Genomic DNA, 17,359 nt, shown 5'->3' with positions numbered 1-17,359 from the left:
TTGAAGTCTAGACCCTTAAAGGTATCTAGAGTTTGTCAGAAAGCTGCAGTCTGTGTCATACCAATTCAGGTACTTTTAAGCCCCCAGAAAGCTGAGAATCTATGGAGCCTGAGTAGCTTTTGGCTAACCTGTGAATAAAGGTGATGCTGCGTTACTGGTTCAGAACTCCAAGCTTTTGAACTAGTCCTTTCTTATTTTATTTTTATAACGGGCATAATGAAAGACTTCGCTAGGTGATTTGGGTTATGTTGCTGGAATTCTTTCCAGGAAATTGGTGGGTGTTTAAAGCTGCACAAAGCTGTTAGAGATATTCCACAGAGAGTAATGCTGCACTGACCGGGGAGTGAAATCTCTGGCCAAACAGGTCTCTTCTAATTTCTATGTTTTTTTAGTCACAGAACCTGAATTAAAAAGGGAGACCTGCTGATTTACAATATAGTGCCTTAGTTATCAAATAGATAAGCTATATCTCCAAATCCGGATGGTACTTCTGGTTCTTTGTAGAAAACCATAAAGAATTAAAATGATATCCTGAGCAGCTGTTAAATACATTACTAATTGCACTTTCAGAAAACTGTTTTAAAAATGTCTCTAGAGCAAACTGATCCTTCAGTGAGAAATGCAGAGCGGATTCTGAAATGTATTAACCCCATTCACTTCAGGCTTCTGTACTGGCAGGGAATTTAGCCCGCTGAGAAAATGGAAAGGGGAACAGTTGGTGAAAGTTAGGTTTGTAGGAGGAGATGGATTGTCTTATTTGTAACTTTTTTTTTTCAGTGTACAGAGCCCCAAAAGCTATTCAACATTGCAAATGAACTGCTCCATACAGAAGAAGCATATGTGAAAAGACTCCATCTGTTGGACCAGGTAACTCGATTTTGAATGAACTGTGCCTTGTCTTCAGTTCAGCCTCTGACCTAAAGCTGGATAGTGTGAAAACATGACTTGGTGGTGGGAGATGGAGCTGGCTTGCCAGGGTGCATGCTGTGGGGCCCAAAGGGGAGCTTTTGGCCCTGGTTCTCTGAGCTGGAGCCCGAGGGTTAGGAAAAGAGGAATGGGAAAGCAGCAGCCCATGGTACAGACATTATAAGCATTTGGTTCCTCTCTGAGCATATGTGGAGAGGAAAACATAGGGACACTCAAGGCACCAAAAATGATGAAATCTATGACTGCTCTGCAGAGGACAATAGACTGGATTTGTACTAAAATCAGGCAACAAGGGTCAGCCCCATGCTCAGAGTGATTTTTGTTTTTCCCCATTGTGATTTGTAATTGTTTTCTGTCATGTTTACACACGAGGATAAAGTAAAACTAGGATGATGAATCCAAACTTCTTCCCACGTATAATGTTTTGGTGAGTCTACACGGTTCAGGCATTTCTCTGTTTATCTCTATAATGTCTCTGTTATGTATTGTATAAAGAAAAACATTCATGAAAGAAGTAAAAATGAGGATGATTAACATTGTTAAGAAAGAAGGAAAGGAAATCGACACCTTGGTAGAAATCTTGTTAGAAGTTGTAACGTCCGAAGAGCCCTCTGCCCTCCAGCACTAGGACCTCTGCTGAAAACTTTCCGATGTTTGCTTCGGATGAGCAAAGGCTGTTTCAAGACCCTAAAAAAACTAGGGAGTGTCTTTCACTCTTGTTCAGTGTAGTTTTTCCTGCAGAGAAACAAAACAAACATGTTTTATTTTGCTTGATGTAAAAAGCAGTAAGAGCTCCTTGGGGACTGGTTGTTCTTTGCCACTTAGCTCCCAAGTACACCAGCTCTCATCTTCTCGGTAGTTTTAATCTGTTTTGACTTACAAATCCCTCAGACTTTTCTAATGGAGGAGTAAGCCCATAACCATAGCTCTAACCCCATTTGACAATGGGTTTATGTTTGTAAACCTCCTGAAAATACTCGGTGCTGTGATCCCCAAGGACTGAGTACCAGGAGTCAAAAACTGTAGGTCTGTTCTGAGGCAGTCAGCTTTGTAATGCTGCAACTGTATGCTGGGGTGTGTAGGATTTTTTTAACTAATGTTGGTACTCTCTTGTCTCACACAGGTTTTTTGCACTAAGTTGTCAGAAGCAGGTATTTCATCTGAAGTGATAACAGGCATCTTTTCAAATATTTCTTCTATCTATTGTTTCCACGGACAATTTCTTCTTCCTGAGCTCAAAACAAGAATTACACAAGAATGGTGGGTAACTGTCATTCCAGTTGTTTTTAAAGTATGTTTTCAAGAAACTATAGTGACCCTAAAGCCTAATCATATTCCAGAGTTTTTAATGGTTTAATGCAGTAGTTCAGATGTCATTTAATACGTTGCCATGGAGTCTCTTAAGCCTTTCTCTGTCCTGTAATCTTCCTGAGTATAGGAGTAGACCTGAGTACTCAACATTTCTAGAGTACTCTGTGAGATTTTTTTTTTGTCCAAAGTACGACTGCAGCTGTTTTTCTTAGTGCACTTCCACTATTCTAGTTTCACAGTACTATGAAACTGAAGTACTAGGAAAGAAACAAGCTGCTTATTTTGGCCCCGTGGATGAAGTATTTAAAAAAAAAGTTTTCTTTCCAAAGAAGGAAAATGCATCATCGTGTCACAGTCTAGACTTTACAGTGTTGGAGATTTCACGAGACACATCAATTTCATATTTAAATTCACTTTGTTATGGTTCTATAAAATTTAATGTTACAAAATTAGCATTATAGCAGCCAATCAAAGGAAAATCTAGACAGATAAGATAGATGACTTTCTGTCTATAAATCACTTTGTCTGTAGTGCACTCGTTTCTGTTGCTGTTTTGCACCACAACACTGAACAAGATTTTACCCAAGCATTTGTTGGTCTTCTGTTCTATGAGATATATGTACAGTGTAACCAATAATATTTATGAAGTTCTTCAAGAAAATTGTATTTTTATTTCAATGAGTACTAATGGTCATATACCGATTAAAATTTGGAAACTGTGCTAAGTTGTAAATGAGGCTGAAATGCAGCACTAGGCAGAAAGGTTGATTGTAGGGCAGATGTAGGAACCCACTTGGGAGGATGCACTGGCTGAAAAGAGTGTCCTGCAGTGTAAAGTGCTGGTGGTGCTGATGCTGCACCTTATTTCATGTTAACGTCAACAGAGTTAACCTTTCCAACTGCCCTGAGTGATGAAGGCGAGATCAGAGCTCACATTTCCCTTGGGAGGGTCCAATCTTCTTCACACAGGTCAACAATGTCCAGAAGCAATAAAAAACGACCCAGCACCTTTGCACCTGACATATGTCTACAGGAACAGCTGTAATAAAAGGGAAGGAAAACTGGAGAGACTGGAAGTCAGACGAGGGCATGAACTTTTTGCATGGCTGAAGGGATCTCATGTAAACAGACTGCAAGGCAGGAGTTCAGTGTAAGAGAAAACCTGGGGAAAATGGAAAGAAATCTTAGACTGACGCTGTCAAGGGGACTGAGACATGAGAAAATTAGACGTGCAGCTCTTGTCATTTACACATCTAGCTCCTGTAGCAGTGCTGCTGCTCAGTGGCCCAGAGGGAACAAACCCAGCTGGGGTCTCCCAGGAGAGCCTCTCGGGCCCGGTGCCATGGGAGAGATGCCCCTGCTGGGTGAAGAGCCATGGGGCAACTCTGGCATTGCCCACAGCCTAGCTGGCTGTGCCTGCCTCTGAATTTGGAAGAGACAAAGATGTACAGCTACCTCTGCTAGAAGTAGAGTGTATCTCACAACGTTTTTTTCTGGACAGAGTTGGATGTTTCTTCAATAATGTGTAGTCAGTTTGGATCTGAGCTTCACATAAAAGTGACAGTGGAAACAGAAACATCATCCTTAGCACATCTAGATTAATGTTTTAAGTTTTCATCTAGGGTACCAAACAGACTGTTTTAAACTTAACCTAAAGGATCTCAATTGCATGTGTGCGTAATTGTGGGAGACAACTGTGAAAGTGTGATAATTGTGTTTACTCTCTTAAAATAGTATTGATCTCCACAGATTTCTGTACTTACCCTTCTCTTTCCATCAGGAATGTGAACCCACGGCTAGGAGATATCCTACAGAAGCTGGCTCCTTTTCTGAAGATGTATGGAGAGTATGTAAAGAACTTTGACAGGGCAATGGACATGGTGAACACTTGTATGCAGAGGTCATCTCCTTTCAAAGATGTTGTTCAAAATATACAGGTATGTTGTTAATTGGCTTAATATGGCCTTGAGATCCTCATTTAAATGTATTTTATTTCCAGCATACATGTTTGTTTTGGTACAAGATAATATTGCTCTAGAATTAGGGAAGAAATACAGTTTTATTGGCAGTCCTTTCTGTTTTTGCTGTGAAACACAGGTTTTTCATGTAGGTAGCTTTGCTCCCATTCATGTATTTGAGAGGAGAATTGGAAGCTACAGGATGAAACGGAGCTGTTTGCATGGCAATCCTGACTACGTTCAGCTTACTTATAAATCCTTAATGTGTTCACTTTTTATGTTTTGGAATTAGGAGAATGGGATGAGTTCTCTTCTTGGCGGAGAGATGTGGATAGCTTTGTTGTACGTTGTATTTTCTGTTGATATTTATATAGCAGAAGGAAGAAATATCGATGCTTATGGCACAGTTCTTCTGGGGCACTGCTGCCTTTCCCCAGTGAGCCTCCTTACCTTGTGTGCTCCTTTGTGTAGGGCACCCTCTTGCTCTGATACTCGACGTATCCATTTGTTAAACTCTTCATTTTGTTTCCTTCTAACTAAGTTGAAGTGTCACTTTTTAGCAAGTTCATTTCCTTTCTGAGCCTGCTGTTTGACTTTGGGCACCTCACCAGCAGCACCTGGCAGAGGAAGCTGTTTGGGTTTCCATCAGCTCTTGCTCTGCTGTTTCTGGGGCTTGTGAAGGGGCTTGCAGCGCTGGAGGACCGCAGCTCTGCTGGGGGATGCTTAGCATGGACTTTCACATGTTCTTTCTCATTATATAGAAGCTTTGTGGGGAGGGGGAAGAGCTCTGCTTATGCCGGTGTGTCTGTAAAACCTCCGTCCCCTTTGGACTCTGGGCCAGCTGCAGGAGGATGCAGCAGGCTGCAGGCATCCCTCCGCAGGTGCTGGGAGAGTGCACACTGGCCTCTGGGGGAGGCAAAGGCAGCAGGGAGAGGGTTAAGCTGAGCCGGGAGCGCAGCTGTGCCCTAAATGGGAGCTTGTTGGCTGGCCAGCTGTCAGGAATCAAGTAATCCCCCCGGCAAGCTGGGAGAGGAGAGGCCCTGTGCGGAGGGTCAGAGCTGCCGGCTGGCTCAGACAGAAGCTCTGTCTTGGAGGAGCAGAGGGAAGGCAGCAGGAACTGGGAAAGTTCTTCTTCTACCAGACTCTCACTGTACGTGGCCTTTTCTTAACCTTTTTCTGTCTAAATCCAGCCTGCTCTCGCAGAGGCTCTGCGCGGCTAAGTGTGTCTGCTGGCTGGAATTCAAGACCCGGCAGCGCTGGGCCCCTGGGGGCTCCTGCAAGGGGCTCCCAGCCCCTGCTCGCCTCCCTGCTGCCCCTGCTCAGCTGTGTTGCCTGCCTGTGAGGACTCAGCTGGGTTCCCAGCACACCCAGCGTGCCCTGACCCATGCCAAGAAGGGGCACAGGCACAGCTGGGCCCCACAGGGAATTGGGCCTCTTTTGGAGCAAGCTCTGTAGGAATTCCTGCTTCCTGTGCACATGGGCATTTCGCTGTCCGCAGTTCCCCATCAAACTGCTGCCGTGCCTTTCTGAAGTGTAATTCAGTTTGAAACCATTCTTCCTGCAGCACAGAGATCTGCCCTCCCCAAAATTCTTCTGTCTCTACACCGCTCGCCACCAGACTGCCAACACAACTGATTCGTGTTAGCTGTCAGGCTGTGAAACGCATCGGCGGCTGGCCAAGCCCACGCGTATTTCTCGAGCAGAGCTGTGGCAGGTAGTGTTAGCACAGGCAGGGCTTGTAGGGGCTGCAGTTCTGAAGCCTACTGATGACAGGACTTCACTGTAGATTATTCTAGCAGCAGCATCACAGCACCTTCTGCTTCTGTCATGACCACGCTGCATCCAGCAAAGACTTGACCCAAAGCACTCAGTCTGCTCATCCAACCTATCTCTGTGCTATCAAAAACTCCAGGTACTTTTACAGGCAAAAGTCCTTTTTCTCCCCTTTGTCCCCACTACTCTGGGAACTTCTGTAGCCTGTGTTTGTAGAACCAGAGCAGACGTTTGCAGTCTATCAGAAGGTGTGGGTGGGCATAAACTAAACTTTATCCTGGTTTTCCGCGTGTATTATTCTTATACACAAATAATTAAACAATTGCATTTAGATTTCAGTGGAGCTGCTATAGGTTTTTCTGTCTGTCCCTGGCACAGGACCACTACTGCAGGGTTCGTACAGCCCTGACTGCTGGCAGGTTATCCAGGATTACATTCATGTGGCTCCTCTCCTGACCTTCAGCTTTACTTTTCAAAATACCAGTGGCAGCCTGTTGTGATCCTGCAGGAATACACTGTCTACACAAGCTGTTAATGGAGTAGTTATACAGGCTAAGGCATTAAAACTTATTAATTATGCTAACTTAGAGAAAACAAAACCAGAAATCCCATAGGACTTGGAAGTGAATGACTGTGACTTGTCAAGTTTACTTTAGCTGCCCTTGAAGATAAACTTACTTTCTGTTTACTTCTCATCCACCTACCAGTGCAAAAACTTGATAGCTGGTAAGTTTATTATGAGTTTTCTTTTATAAGTTCTCTAGTTACACCATCAAAGTGCTGTTTTAATATATATTTATGTTTCAGATTCTCACATGAATTAATTAAACACAGAAAAACATTTATCTTTCCTCTAGTAAAGTCATCCGAATTGTAATGTGAACTCTGTAAAGTTTTTGGAAATCATGTAACGTGAAAGTTCTCCTGTTTGGATTGGTTTATTTTGTGATTGTTGACTTTTTACAGAAGATCCGCTTGATGTATTAGTCCAACTGACATGAGCCTGGGATGGACTTCTTCCTTTTCTTCCCTATTATTGTTCAGTGTTAGGGTTCATCATATTAGACTAATGAAAAGACAAAGGAGATTATTACCGTAACTGGATTTAGGAATATAAACCAAGGGCTAATATGCAGTAGTGCAGTTCCGTGTCTCAGTGCTTCCTGGAATATCTGATTCTTTCCATCCCAGTTGTATTTTCTGGGAAACATTGTGCTGTAAAACTCTGAGAGATAAATTCACTTGATCTCCTCTAAACAGAAATGCTGTTCACTCTGCTACACAGTGACAAGATGTGTTTTTAAAACCCGTTTACATCTTTCTGGAAGGATGGTTAATATTTTTCTATCAGACAGTCATCTTGTTATCTCCAGGCTTTGCTTCAAGAATCAGGCAAGTCAGCAGCGTGTCTTGGGCTGTGATAGTTATGTGGAAGACTACAAATACCTGAAACAAGCACCTTCCTCCGAGAAAAGAATACTGAGATTAGCGTGGTAGATGAGGGGTTGCTTACACTGGAACAGACCAAGATGTGGCTTCAGTGAGCTGACTTAAAATAATGCAATGGAGATGATTGCGTGTGTATGTATTTGGGGTTAAGATGCTGATGAGGGATTCAGGAATGAGATTGTATCACTCACAAACTTCCTGTCTGCTTTAAAACAAGTTAGTTATTTTTGCTGTGTTTCTCATTTCTCCTCCCCATCCTTATAAATAGAAACATTGCTTTACTTCCTAGGGCTTCTGTGACAATAAGCACACTGCAATACTCAGTACCATTTCAAGCAGAGTAATATTGGGTAATTATTGGGTAACACTTAAAGTAATCAGCCTCAAACCAACCCCCTTTCTTGGTCAAGTAAAATGAGAGAATTTGAGGTAGTTACTTCAAAGGTGAGCAGTATATCTGCTGCTTGTACAGTAAGTTCAGCAAGCAGTGTATCCCTGTGGGGTTTCTGATTTTGTTTAATCTGGGGGGGGCAGAGGGAGTGCTACCTAGAGCTTTTTTGATCATGTGAAGAAACACAAAATGCAAGATACTGTTGTATATCTGCAGAAAATGTCAGAGATAAGGAGCAAAGGTTCACACTTGTCAGCTCTGATAGCTTGGGAAATTTTCTTGTGCTCCTGTAACTATACATAAACAGCCATTTTTCCTTGCTGTTTAACAGCAAGGATGGGACCAAAACCAAGGCCTTCTATGGTTGTTTTCTCTCCGTTACAGAAACAGGAGGTGTGTGGAAACCTTACGTTGCAGCATCACATGCTTGAACCTGTGCAAAGGATTCCGCGTTATGAACTTCTCCTGAAGGACTATTTAAAGAAACTTCCAGAAGAATCTCCTGACAGGAAAGATGCTGAAAGTACATGTAAACTCCTCTCTGTCTAATGAACACAGTAAAATCTTGGAGAATTTTTTCTTTAACATGTTCAGATACTTTCAACTAGGGCTATGGTGGTAATGGAGAATTGAATTAATCAAATGATTGACCAGCTTAGTACAAAGGGGTTCGGGATGCTCGTGGAGTAGAGAAGAAAAGAGCTGATAGGTGAGCTCTGGGAATGAAGACAGCTTTGTCAAGTAAACACTGACAAGGCATTGAAGCTACTAATGGTAGAACATCTGGAATTTTTATTTAATCCATTGTATGCCCAAAGACAAATACAGGAGGACGTCCATGGAATAGCTGGAGGAGGAAAATAGGAATGGTCTTTAAATGTATGTGCTTCCTAGGAAGGCAGGTTAGGCTCTGTTAACCCAGAATAATAAGAGAAATGGATTTCTTTTGGCATCTAGGAGTTCTTGATCCTGTCAGGAAATGTCTGAAGCAGAGTTCACGTTACCATAAGCACCCAGGCCCCATTTTAGGAAAACATTCTTAAAATATGCTTAAGAAGACTTTAGTGTGACTACCATTAACTTTAAGAGCTAGACGGATTCCTAGAAGGTAAATGTTTTGTTACACATGTGCTTCCAGAAAGAAAGCTCAAATAATTAGATGCACGTGGACCAGCTAAAATGCCAAAGTGATTATGTATATATCTACTTATAAGCCTTCCTTTTAATTTATGGAAGGACAAAATGTAGTCCTTTTGCAACAGCAATTTTGCAGGAAAAATGATAAACAGGAAGATGGAAAAAAAAAAGTGCTATTAACAGATGCAGTCTAGAGAAGGTATAACTTGCTACTTTTCTTTTTTACTCCCAGAATCACTGGAGCTCATATCTACAGCAGCAAACCATTCGAATGCAGCAATCAGAAAGATGGTGAGTAGAAATCGAGTAATGGAAGCATAATCTGATGGAAATATTTACTCGAACTGATCATTCTGCATTGCCACAGGCATAGTAAACTATGACTGGAGAGAATTTTCAAATACGATGTGACAGGGTTTAAACAATAGTTGAATATCTGAGTTCTCTTTATCGTAAATGATCCTGTTGTGGCTACCATGGTTTGTTCATCCCAAATTTCGCCTTCCTCCTTCATAAGGGAGCATCCATCCTCCACTAAAAAAGGAGACCTTCGTAAAATCATGACTTGTTTTTCAATAAAAAATGTTTCAATTCCATCTATTCATAAGGATAGATTTTCAAGCTTGCAGATTTTCATGCTATTTTTAATTCAAGTCCTTTCCAGAGTGGAGGTTGTTTTGGTTGAATTTTGCCTTGTTTTAAATGCACAGAGAGACTAGTGTGTGTCAGTAGCCTTGGTAAGCTTTACTTCTAAAGTTGGGCAGCCTAAGGTAGCGGAGATCTTGATGCTTCACTTTAAAACACAAGGTCTGAACTTTTTTTCCCCTGTTTCCCCTGTTTTATTGAGGCCTTTAATGCTGAATGTTAGGGATGTTTTACTTACAGGACTGGAAGTGCACTACCATCAAAGTAAAAGGACTCCATAGTTACGGATGTTATCCCTTTTGTAGACACAAACGGCTCGGGAGCTTGTGTATCTGATAGTTCTAAAACACCACTTCTCAGGCTTAACACTCACTGATCACGCATGGATTACAAGCTTTACATCCCATTCCATATCAGACCCTTTCTTGTTCTGTCCTTTGAAAACATTGTTTTTTTATCAAGAATCTGTTTCTTTTTTTTTTTTTCTTTCTTACAGCGGTTCTTTCCTATATTTTTGTCTTCAGTTTGCTTGCATATACTGCTGCTTCTTTCCCCCATCTTCCCATTCAGCTGATTTTTTCTCTTTAAGCCTTATTTTTTCTGCCTGGTGTTTTGAGTCATGCTAGATGTCAGGGCTGTGGAGGCAACAGGGCACAGCTCTGCCCAGACGAGAGGAAGTTGCTGGGTGCCCGTCTGGGGCTGGCGTTCCCTGAGCCACCAGCAGCCCGTCTTTCCTGTGGCTGCTGCTGGGAAGTAACCAGCTGACGTCTGTCTGTTTTTGCTGCGTCTCAGTGAAAGCCAGTTTCGAAACCATCTATTTCTATTTGAGTCTAGCATGTTCTCTTGATGAAGATAAATGTCAGTGGAAACTTTTCTGGTTTGGGGCCTTGAACGACAGCTCCACAAGTAGCAGCTATTTTGCTGGGACCTTTGTGCAGCAGCTTCACAGGCAGCAGGTAGACGAAGTCACCAGGCAGTTGCTTTGTGTTGGATGCTCTTCTAGTAATATGCAACAAACAAACAAACAAACAACTATTAGGTAAAGCTGCTGTAATAATTTTCTGTGCCCTGCTTACTGACAATGAGAACCTAGAGTCTTGTTGTGTTGATTCTCCAGTAATTAGTAGGTTTTGCCTGAGCAGAAGCTCCAAAGAAAATTATTCAAGTAAGAATTTCAGGTTTGACCTCATGGTTTCCCAGCTCCAGCACACACATCCCACTTTGTTTGCCATCCCCAGTAGAAGGTGCCCGGGTGTGCTGGGAGGCTGGGGAGGACGGTGGGCTGCTGGGAGCAATGCAGGGTGAGAGCAGCCCCAGCTGCAGAGTGCATCCTGCACACGCACCTCTGCAGAGCCCCATGGGACAGTGGGAACAGCTGCGTGAGGTCAGAGCCAAACTGAAAGAAAAGCAAACGCTGTAGCAAAATCTCGGAAAGCTAGCAGAGGTTTGAATTAATGTTGGCTGCTTCCTCGTTTTGTGTCAGTGTGAGTAGTAAGCCACGTTTCCAAAAGTGACTTTTCAAAATAGCTTTTCCTAGATGTGCAGGTATCCCTCAGGTTTTGGACCTGCCCCTAGTATCCTAGTTTCTCCCCCCAGTAGGTAGTTTGATAAGTTCAAATTTTCTTTGAATTAGTGGAGTCTTTGGATCATCTTCCAGTTTGTTGGAAAAATTGTATTAGCTCTAGGGATTGAGATGACTTCCTTGTTTGTTTTGTGTCTACCTCCACCCCACTTCCATTTTGTTTGGCAGTTCGTTTATTTTAAGGGTTTTGTTTGTTTTGGTCAGATTAATTGACAACCATAGAAGCTAGCATGATGTACGTTTATGGTGAAATAAATCAATTTAAGGTAAGTAAGGTATATGAAGACCTGAAATTGCAGCCTAATCTGAAGATGAATTGAGGTGTTATTTACGGATGTGTTTGGTCATATTTTCCAAATGTAATTGCATAGATCTCTGTCCTCACTTTCTGACTATTTGCTTGCAGTGCTGTTTGGAACATATCAGTCCAGCATATTGGTTAAAAGCCAAACCTTTCTAAATGCTCTAACTCAGTAGCAAGATTTATGCACCTTTCTTATTTTGACTTGTTAAAGCTGCTGCAGTACTTATTATAGCAGCTGCAAGTGGGTTGCCTTTATCCATCTGAATGCTGCACAGGACGGACAGGGGGGACTTTAATATTTAGTTGACTTAATATTAAGTGTAAACATTGTTTTGCTGAAAGGGGAAGAGTAAACATTTTATAAAGAATTTTGAGAAAGACATAAGGATACTTGAATGATATTAGAACTGTGTTTTTAAGTTGATTTAAGCCTATTTCATTAGCTGCTTTTTGCCACAGAGGCACCTGGGTAGGACTGCAGCATTCCCCAAAGAGCTGAGGTTCTAGACTCTGCTTATAAATGCAGAATGTGACTGTGCTTCCTGAATGAGACCTACCTGCCATTGTGTCAGCAACAATGCACAATGTGAAACTTCTCAGAAGCTGAGAAATGTTCCTACTGTAGCACAAACCTTAGTCTGAGGTGTTAACTGGAAGCTGAATGAATAACTGCAACCTTGGAATGAGTTTAACATACTGGTTTCCAGTCCTGGTAGTGGACCTGATGACATTTCTTCCAATGGTACGTAGTTGTTATTGAACAAGAAAATCTAAAAATATCAAATGGATTGATACTAATATGTTGATATCAAAATACTATCAAAATGATACAATCCAAATATGAATCATGAGTGGCTAAGAGAGGGAAGAGTATGGAAAAGGTACTCATTATTTTTTGAAAGTGCAAAGCTGTATCAGAAGTGAAAGACTGCTTTCTTTCCTTATTTTTTCTTTAGATATTTACACATCAAAAAAATGATACTGTGAGTGATAGGTCGAGTGGAATATCTTTTATTTAAATTTCTGGGGTTCTGTACTTGCAGGAAAAGATGCACAAGCTTCTGGAAGTCTATGAGCGACTCGGTGGTGAAGAGGATATTGTTAACCCAGCTAATGAGCTCATTAAAGAAGGACACATTCAGAAACTGTCAGCGAAGAACGGCACAGCACAGGATAGATATTTATTCCTGGTGAGTTTTTTGTTGCTCTCTTATTTTCAGAGTTGTGCTGTGATACATACAAGTGATACATTTCCAAAGCTTTCACCAACTATGCTACTCCTTCCTCTGAGCAGCAGTTTTCATTTGATGCTCTTCCCTTGAGGGTTTACTTCCTCCTTCCATGCTTGTGCCTTTGCCAATGGCTTGTCAGGCTTAAAGGGGTCTCCTTCCATCTCCCTCTTCAGAGGCTGCATTTTTGTGAAGTGCCCCCAAAGGGGCATTTCCAGCAGTCCCACGTTGCTGAATGAGATGGCCAGTTTCTTCAGCACCAAGAGAGTAGCTCTCGCTTGCTCTGAAGGCAGTTGAATTGGTACCAAGGGAGAGATGTGGAGAAAGGGGAAGTGGCAGGCTGACATATTTCTATCTGTCCACTTCTTTCAAGCAATGATGTGCAAGTCCAACCTACTCATTAAATTTCTTTGAGAATTGCATCGTAGAGTGAGACACGCCAGAGTCCTAAACTGTCAAAATACAGGCTGTGTCCTATATGTAACCCCTAAACTTAAATTCTTTCCTTGTTACAGTTTAACAGCATGGTGCTTTACTGTGTGCCAAAACTGAGGCTGATAGGCCAGAAATTCAGTGTTCGAGAGAAGATGGACATTGCAGGATTGCAGGTTTGTATCTCTTCTTTTTGCCATTCTTAATATTTACATATGCTTCTACAGTAGACAGTGTCAGACCCCCTCTGAATCCAAAATATAGAACTGTATGTTTACATAGAAATAAAATAAAATTATAAAGTACAGCATTGGATGTCTTTTTTTAGATTTATTATTATCAGATAATCATCCAAAGTTGAGTAAGAAACTAGTGACGATGTACATTCTTTGATTGAAAACCTTCCCTTGTCACCTAGCTGAGCCACCTTTTTCCCATACTGCTGTAGGGGGAAAGATACAGATTTAGGGTTTTCGTAGCGAGATGAGCAATTGTGGAAACAATTCCTTTGGTTTTTCTACCTTTGTATTGTATTCTGAGTGATCCTTTCAACTAAGCATTTCAAAGAATGACTATATTTGTAAGTTATTAAAATGGTTGAAAGAAGATGGAGACTAGTAAGAAGCTGACATCTTTTTGCAGGTCCAAGAAATTGCCAAGCAAAATGTAGCTCACACATTTTCAATAACAGGAAAAAAGAGATCACTGGAATTGCAAGCCAGGTATGGTGCTTTTCAGGTTGGTGAACATTATGTACAAATTTAAAATCTAGGATATATGGCTATGGTAGTATGACGTAGCTTTAAAACAGAAGCTGAGAAACTGAGATGGTTCATTTACATGTGCAAGACGGTTCATTGGTCCTATGTCAGTGTGTTGATGTTTGCAATAGTACTTGCAGATTCCACTGCAGTAATAATTCAAACTTTTTTGGCAGTTACTTGGTAATAATTAAGGTCAATAATAATTAATGGTGATTATAAAATAGATAGCAAAGCTAAAATCTATACGGATATTAAGCTATGAGGATGTCAACAATTGGATTTAATGAAAATACTGAGAATGTAATGTTGATGTTTTCTGTATTTTTCTTTTGTTTTAACAGGACAGAAGAGGAGAAGAGGGAATGGATTCAGGTTAATACAAAAACATTATGATAGGGGGTGGAAATCACCATGCAGTCAGCACCTTCTGTTTTTGAAATGATCTTTCAGGGGTTTCTGTATCGATGATGCTGTGTGAGGAAGCTGAGTAGTCCAATGTGGAAAAGATGTTTGTGGAGAATCTAGTGCTCCAGCCAGGGTCCCACTGACCCACCACGCTTTGAGTGGGTCAAAAAGAGGCTTTGAATGGCTTCCCATTTCCTGCAGTCCTCAAATGCAGTGAAAGAAGAGAGTGAAAAGTTAGAGATTACCTTGTGTATTCTTGAAGTCTGACTTGTAAGAAACACTAAGAATATTCCTAGTTTTTAAGTTAATGGTATTGAAATAACAATACCATTCTTAGTTAAGGTTTGAAAATTCTGATTTCTTCTCTACAAATGTAAGTTTTTCACTAAAATGATGACCATAAGGATTTTCCTATGAGAATTTTTGAATGTTTTTGAGTATGAATTTTTCCAAGACGTTGGTGAAACTTCTCATCTTCGCTGGAATTTTTTGTTTCAGGTTATTCAAGCAACAATTGAAAAGCACAAACAGAACAGTGAAACATTTAGAGCTTTCAATAGCTCTTTTTCTCAAGATGAGGACCATGTTCCTGATTCATCAGTAAGTTTGAGTGCTTCATTCCCTTTCTGTGCTATAACAGTTTTAGCGACAGTTAAACTAGACTCACACAACTGACTTTAAAATACAGTAGCCTTATTTTATTTTTTACATTACAGCCAGCTCCATTTCTCTGGCTCTCAAATGCATATCAGTCATAGTTATTCAACCATGCAGGTATGGAATAAATTACTCAGGGTAGTTCAGTGCAAGAGACCTATCAGTCATGTTTTCCAGATGAGTGGCTCGTTTAGCATAACAGGTGTAGTTCTTCAGTGTTATGAGTGGTTGGATGTCTGGAATGATGTTTGTGTGCCTGGGAGACTTTTTCATTACCTTTCCCCATCTCCTCAGAGATGTGATTTTGAATTTTTTTTCTTATTATTATTGAAAAAGTTCTAAGGAGTTGAAAGGAAATTGATGCATTTTATAGGGATCATAACAATACTGTCTTATGGATAATAAACCTGTTTCAGAAGGGTTCCACTCTTCAACTAAATATGCAGAATACTCTTGAAAGTTTATTCTGTTTCTGTCATACTGGAGTGAATTACTCCATGTATCTGCTACGAATTTTGTTTTGGAAGTTGTCACATGAGGATAATGATGATATCTCTTCATTCAACTTGAAAGTTGTAATAACCTAAGCCACAGTCACTTGCTTAAAAGCTAAAGAGAAGAGGGCCTGGGAGAGGGAAATTGTTGGGAATTCATTGCAGGGCTGCCTGTGTTGATGTCATCTGTGGTCAACCATTGTAGATCTTGGGGCACAGGGAGAGAGGGTCTATCTGCAGAGATCAAACTTGGAGATCTTTTTATGTTCTTTCCACTCCTCTCCCCAACTTCTATTTTGTACCTAATAACCATAGGAACCTCTACTTTCCCACATCTGCCTCAGTGATATAATGCTGGATTTTTATCTGTCTGATTTCCCAGGGGGCTCAGGAGAGGTGTTAGATATTGTTAGGTATTCCTTTCATCCCAGCATTAGTCACAGACTGACAGCAGAGATCTTCACCAACCTCCAGAGTCCATGATCCTGTCACTTACAGTGGCTAGGGATGATCCATTTTCAGAGCATGCTATATCTCTTACTGATCATGAGCTATTCATCAGCTAAAAATACTCTGAAAAAAAATGGGATAACAATCAGGTTGTTTCTATATTCTTAAGCTGATTCATGGCTGCCTTCAGAACTGGGGTGCTCTATTAGGAAAAAAAAATCTTTTGCTAATAAGCGAATGAATAAGCGTACTTCTCTCTATCTAATTAAGATGGTGTCTGTTCAACTTCATGATTATTATCTTGCTTTATAAATTCCATTTTGTTTTTCTTGTGTGTCAGTGGCGTAGCCACATGTTATACTCTACTGGTTCATAAAACTGAGGCAGAACAGAAGTCTGGCTTATCTCCTGGCTGTGATATGAATGCAGTATGTATGTTAATTTCTTCTATGTCAGAATGCTAACCTGTATTTTTAGGACATAATATAATCTGGATAATCAGCTTTGAAAACTGATGTCAAGGCTTAAATGTGCCAGAAATTACTGTCAGTTAAAAAGAAATGAATGTAATTCTGTAAGGAAAACTGGACAAGTACTGAGAGCATACTTAGTAGCAATATGCTTCTGTGAGCAGCATATACTGTACTTATCTCATCATCTGGGCAGTATGCTTCAGAGGAAAAAATGACAATCTTCCTTTTTTTTTTTTTGCTCTCATGAGTCAAGAAATGGATTTATTCTCATGGATTCCAAGTTAGATCTGTAACAGCTACTAGAAATGGGACTCTGGTTCTAATAAGCTTATAGAAAAATAGCCAAATTGCTTTTCTCCCGTCCTTGGCCATACATTTGGTATGTTTCAGTGCTTATGATTAATTTCAGTTGTACGTTCGCTGCATGCCTTTGCACGCGATTCTTAGCATGCTCTTGTTTTCCCTGCTGACTTACATAATCTCATACAGTTATTAAGGGCTGATACTTCACTTGTGATTCACAAACAGAAGAGTTACAGTTTCTTGTAGGTGCAGGGATTTGACAATGAGGTTGACATTTTGACCTGATTCTTAAGATTATCTCTGTACAATAGTACACAGCAATTGTTGTTTCTGTTAATATTATTTTCATTAATACTTCCCTTAAAAATAATAATCCTAAAGCCCCTGAAAGGAATATGTCTCTGTCACCCCCTTGCTCTCTCTCTTCCCTGTGCGTTTTCTGTTTATTTCACGATTACTGTTCATCTCGTCCTCGGTTTGCCTAAGTGTAACTCAGTGAGACTGTCAGCTTGGACACTGCTACAGTGCAAGTCAGAGGAATAGCAATAAACTCCCACCTGTCAAGAGGTGAATAATTCAGTGTCAGCGCCAGTCAGTCCCCTGCAGGGTTACTGTAGCAGTGATCTTTTAAGGAATCCTTTACAGAAAGCTTCAGGGTTCCTTTGTGGCTTAATT

General features: G+C 40.8%; 1 protein-coding gene across 3 annotated transcripts in view; it reads left to right on the top strand.

Moving 5' to 3' along the window:
- FGD3 (FYVE, RhoGEF and PH domain containing 3) overlaps positions 1-17,359 on the top strand; it is a 109,997-nt gene that overhangs the window by 71,993 nt on the left and 20,645 nt on the right. For all 3 annotated transcript variants that reach the window (XM_082768213.1, XM_082768215.1, XM_082768214.1), the window contains 10 exons: positions 778-867; positions 2,051-2,187; positions 4,019-4,175; positions 8,194-8,332; positions 9,179-9,237; positions 12,521-12,667; positions 13,222-13,314; positions 13,781-13,860; positions 14,244-14,274; positions 14,806-14,907. In XM_082768213.1, the coding sequence (XP_082624339.1) occupies positions 778-867; positions 2,051-2,187; positions 4,019-4,175; positions 8,194-8,332; positions 9,179-9,237; positions 12,521-12,667; positions 13,222-13,314; positions 13,781-13,860; positions 14,244-14,274; positions 14,806-14,907 (1,035 nt within the window). The remainder of the gene's footprint in view (positions 1-777; positions 868-2,050; positions 2,188-4,018; positions 4,176-8,193; positions 8,333-9,178; positions 9,238-12,520; positions 12,668-13,221; positions 13,315-13,780; positions 13,861-14,243; positions 14,275-14,805; positions 14,908-17,359) is intronic.

Source organism: Aythya marila (assembly GCF_965140915.1).
Source record: "Aythya marila genome assembly, chromosome: 10".
NCBI classification, from domain to species: Eukaryota; Metazoa; Chordata; class Aves; order Anseriformes; family Anatidae; genus Aythya; species Aythya marila.
The sequence above is the reverse complement of the archived record's forward strand: the minus strand, read 5'-3'. Positions and strand labels throughout refer to the sequence as shown.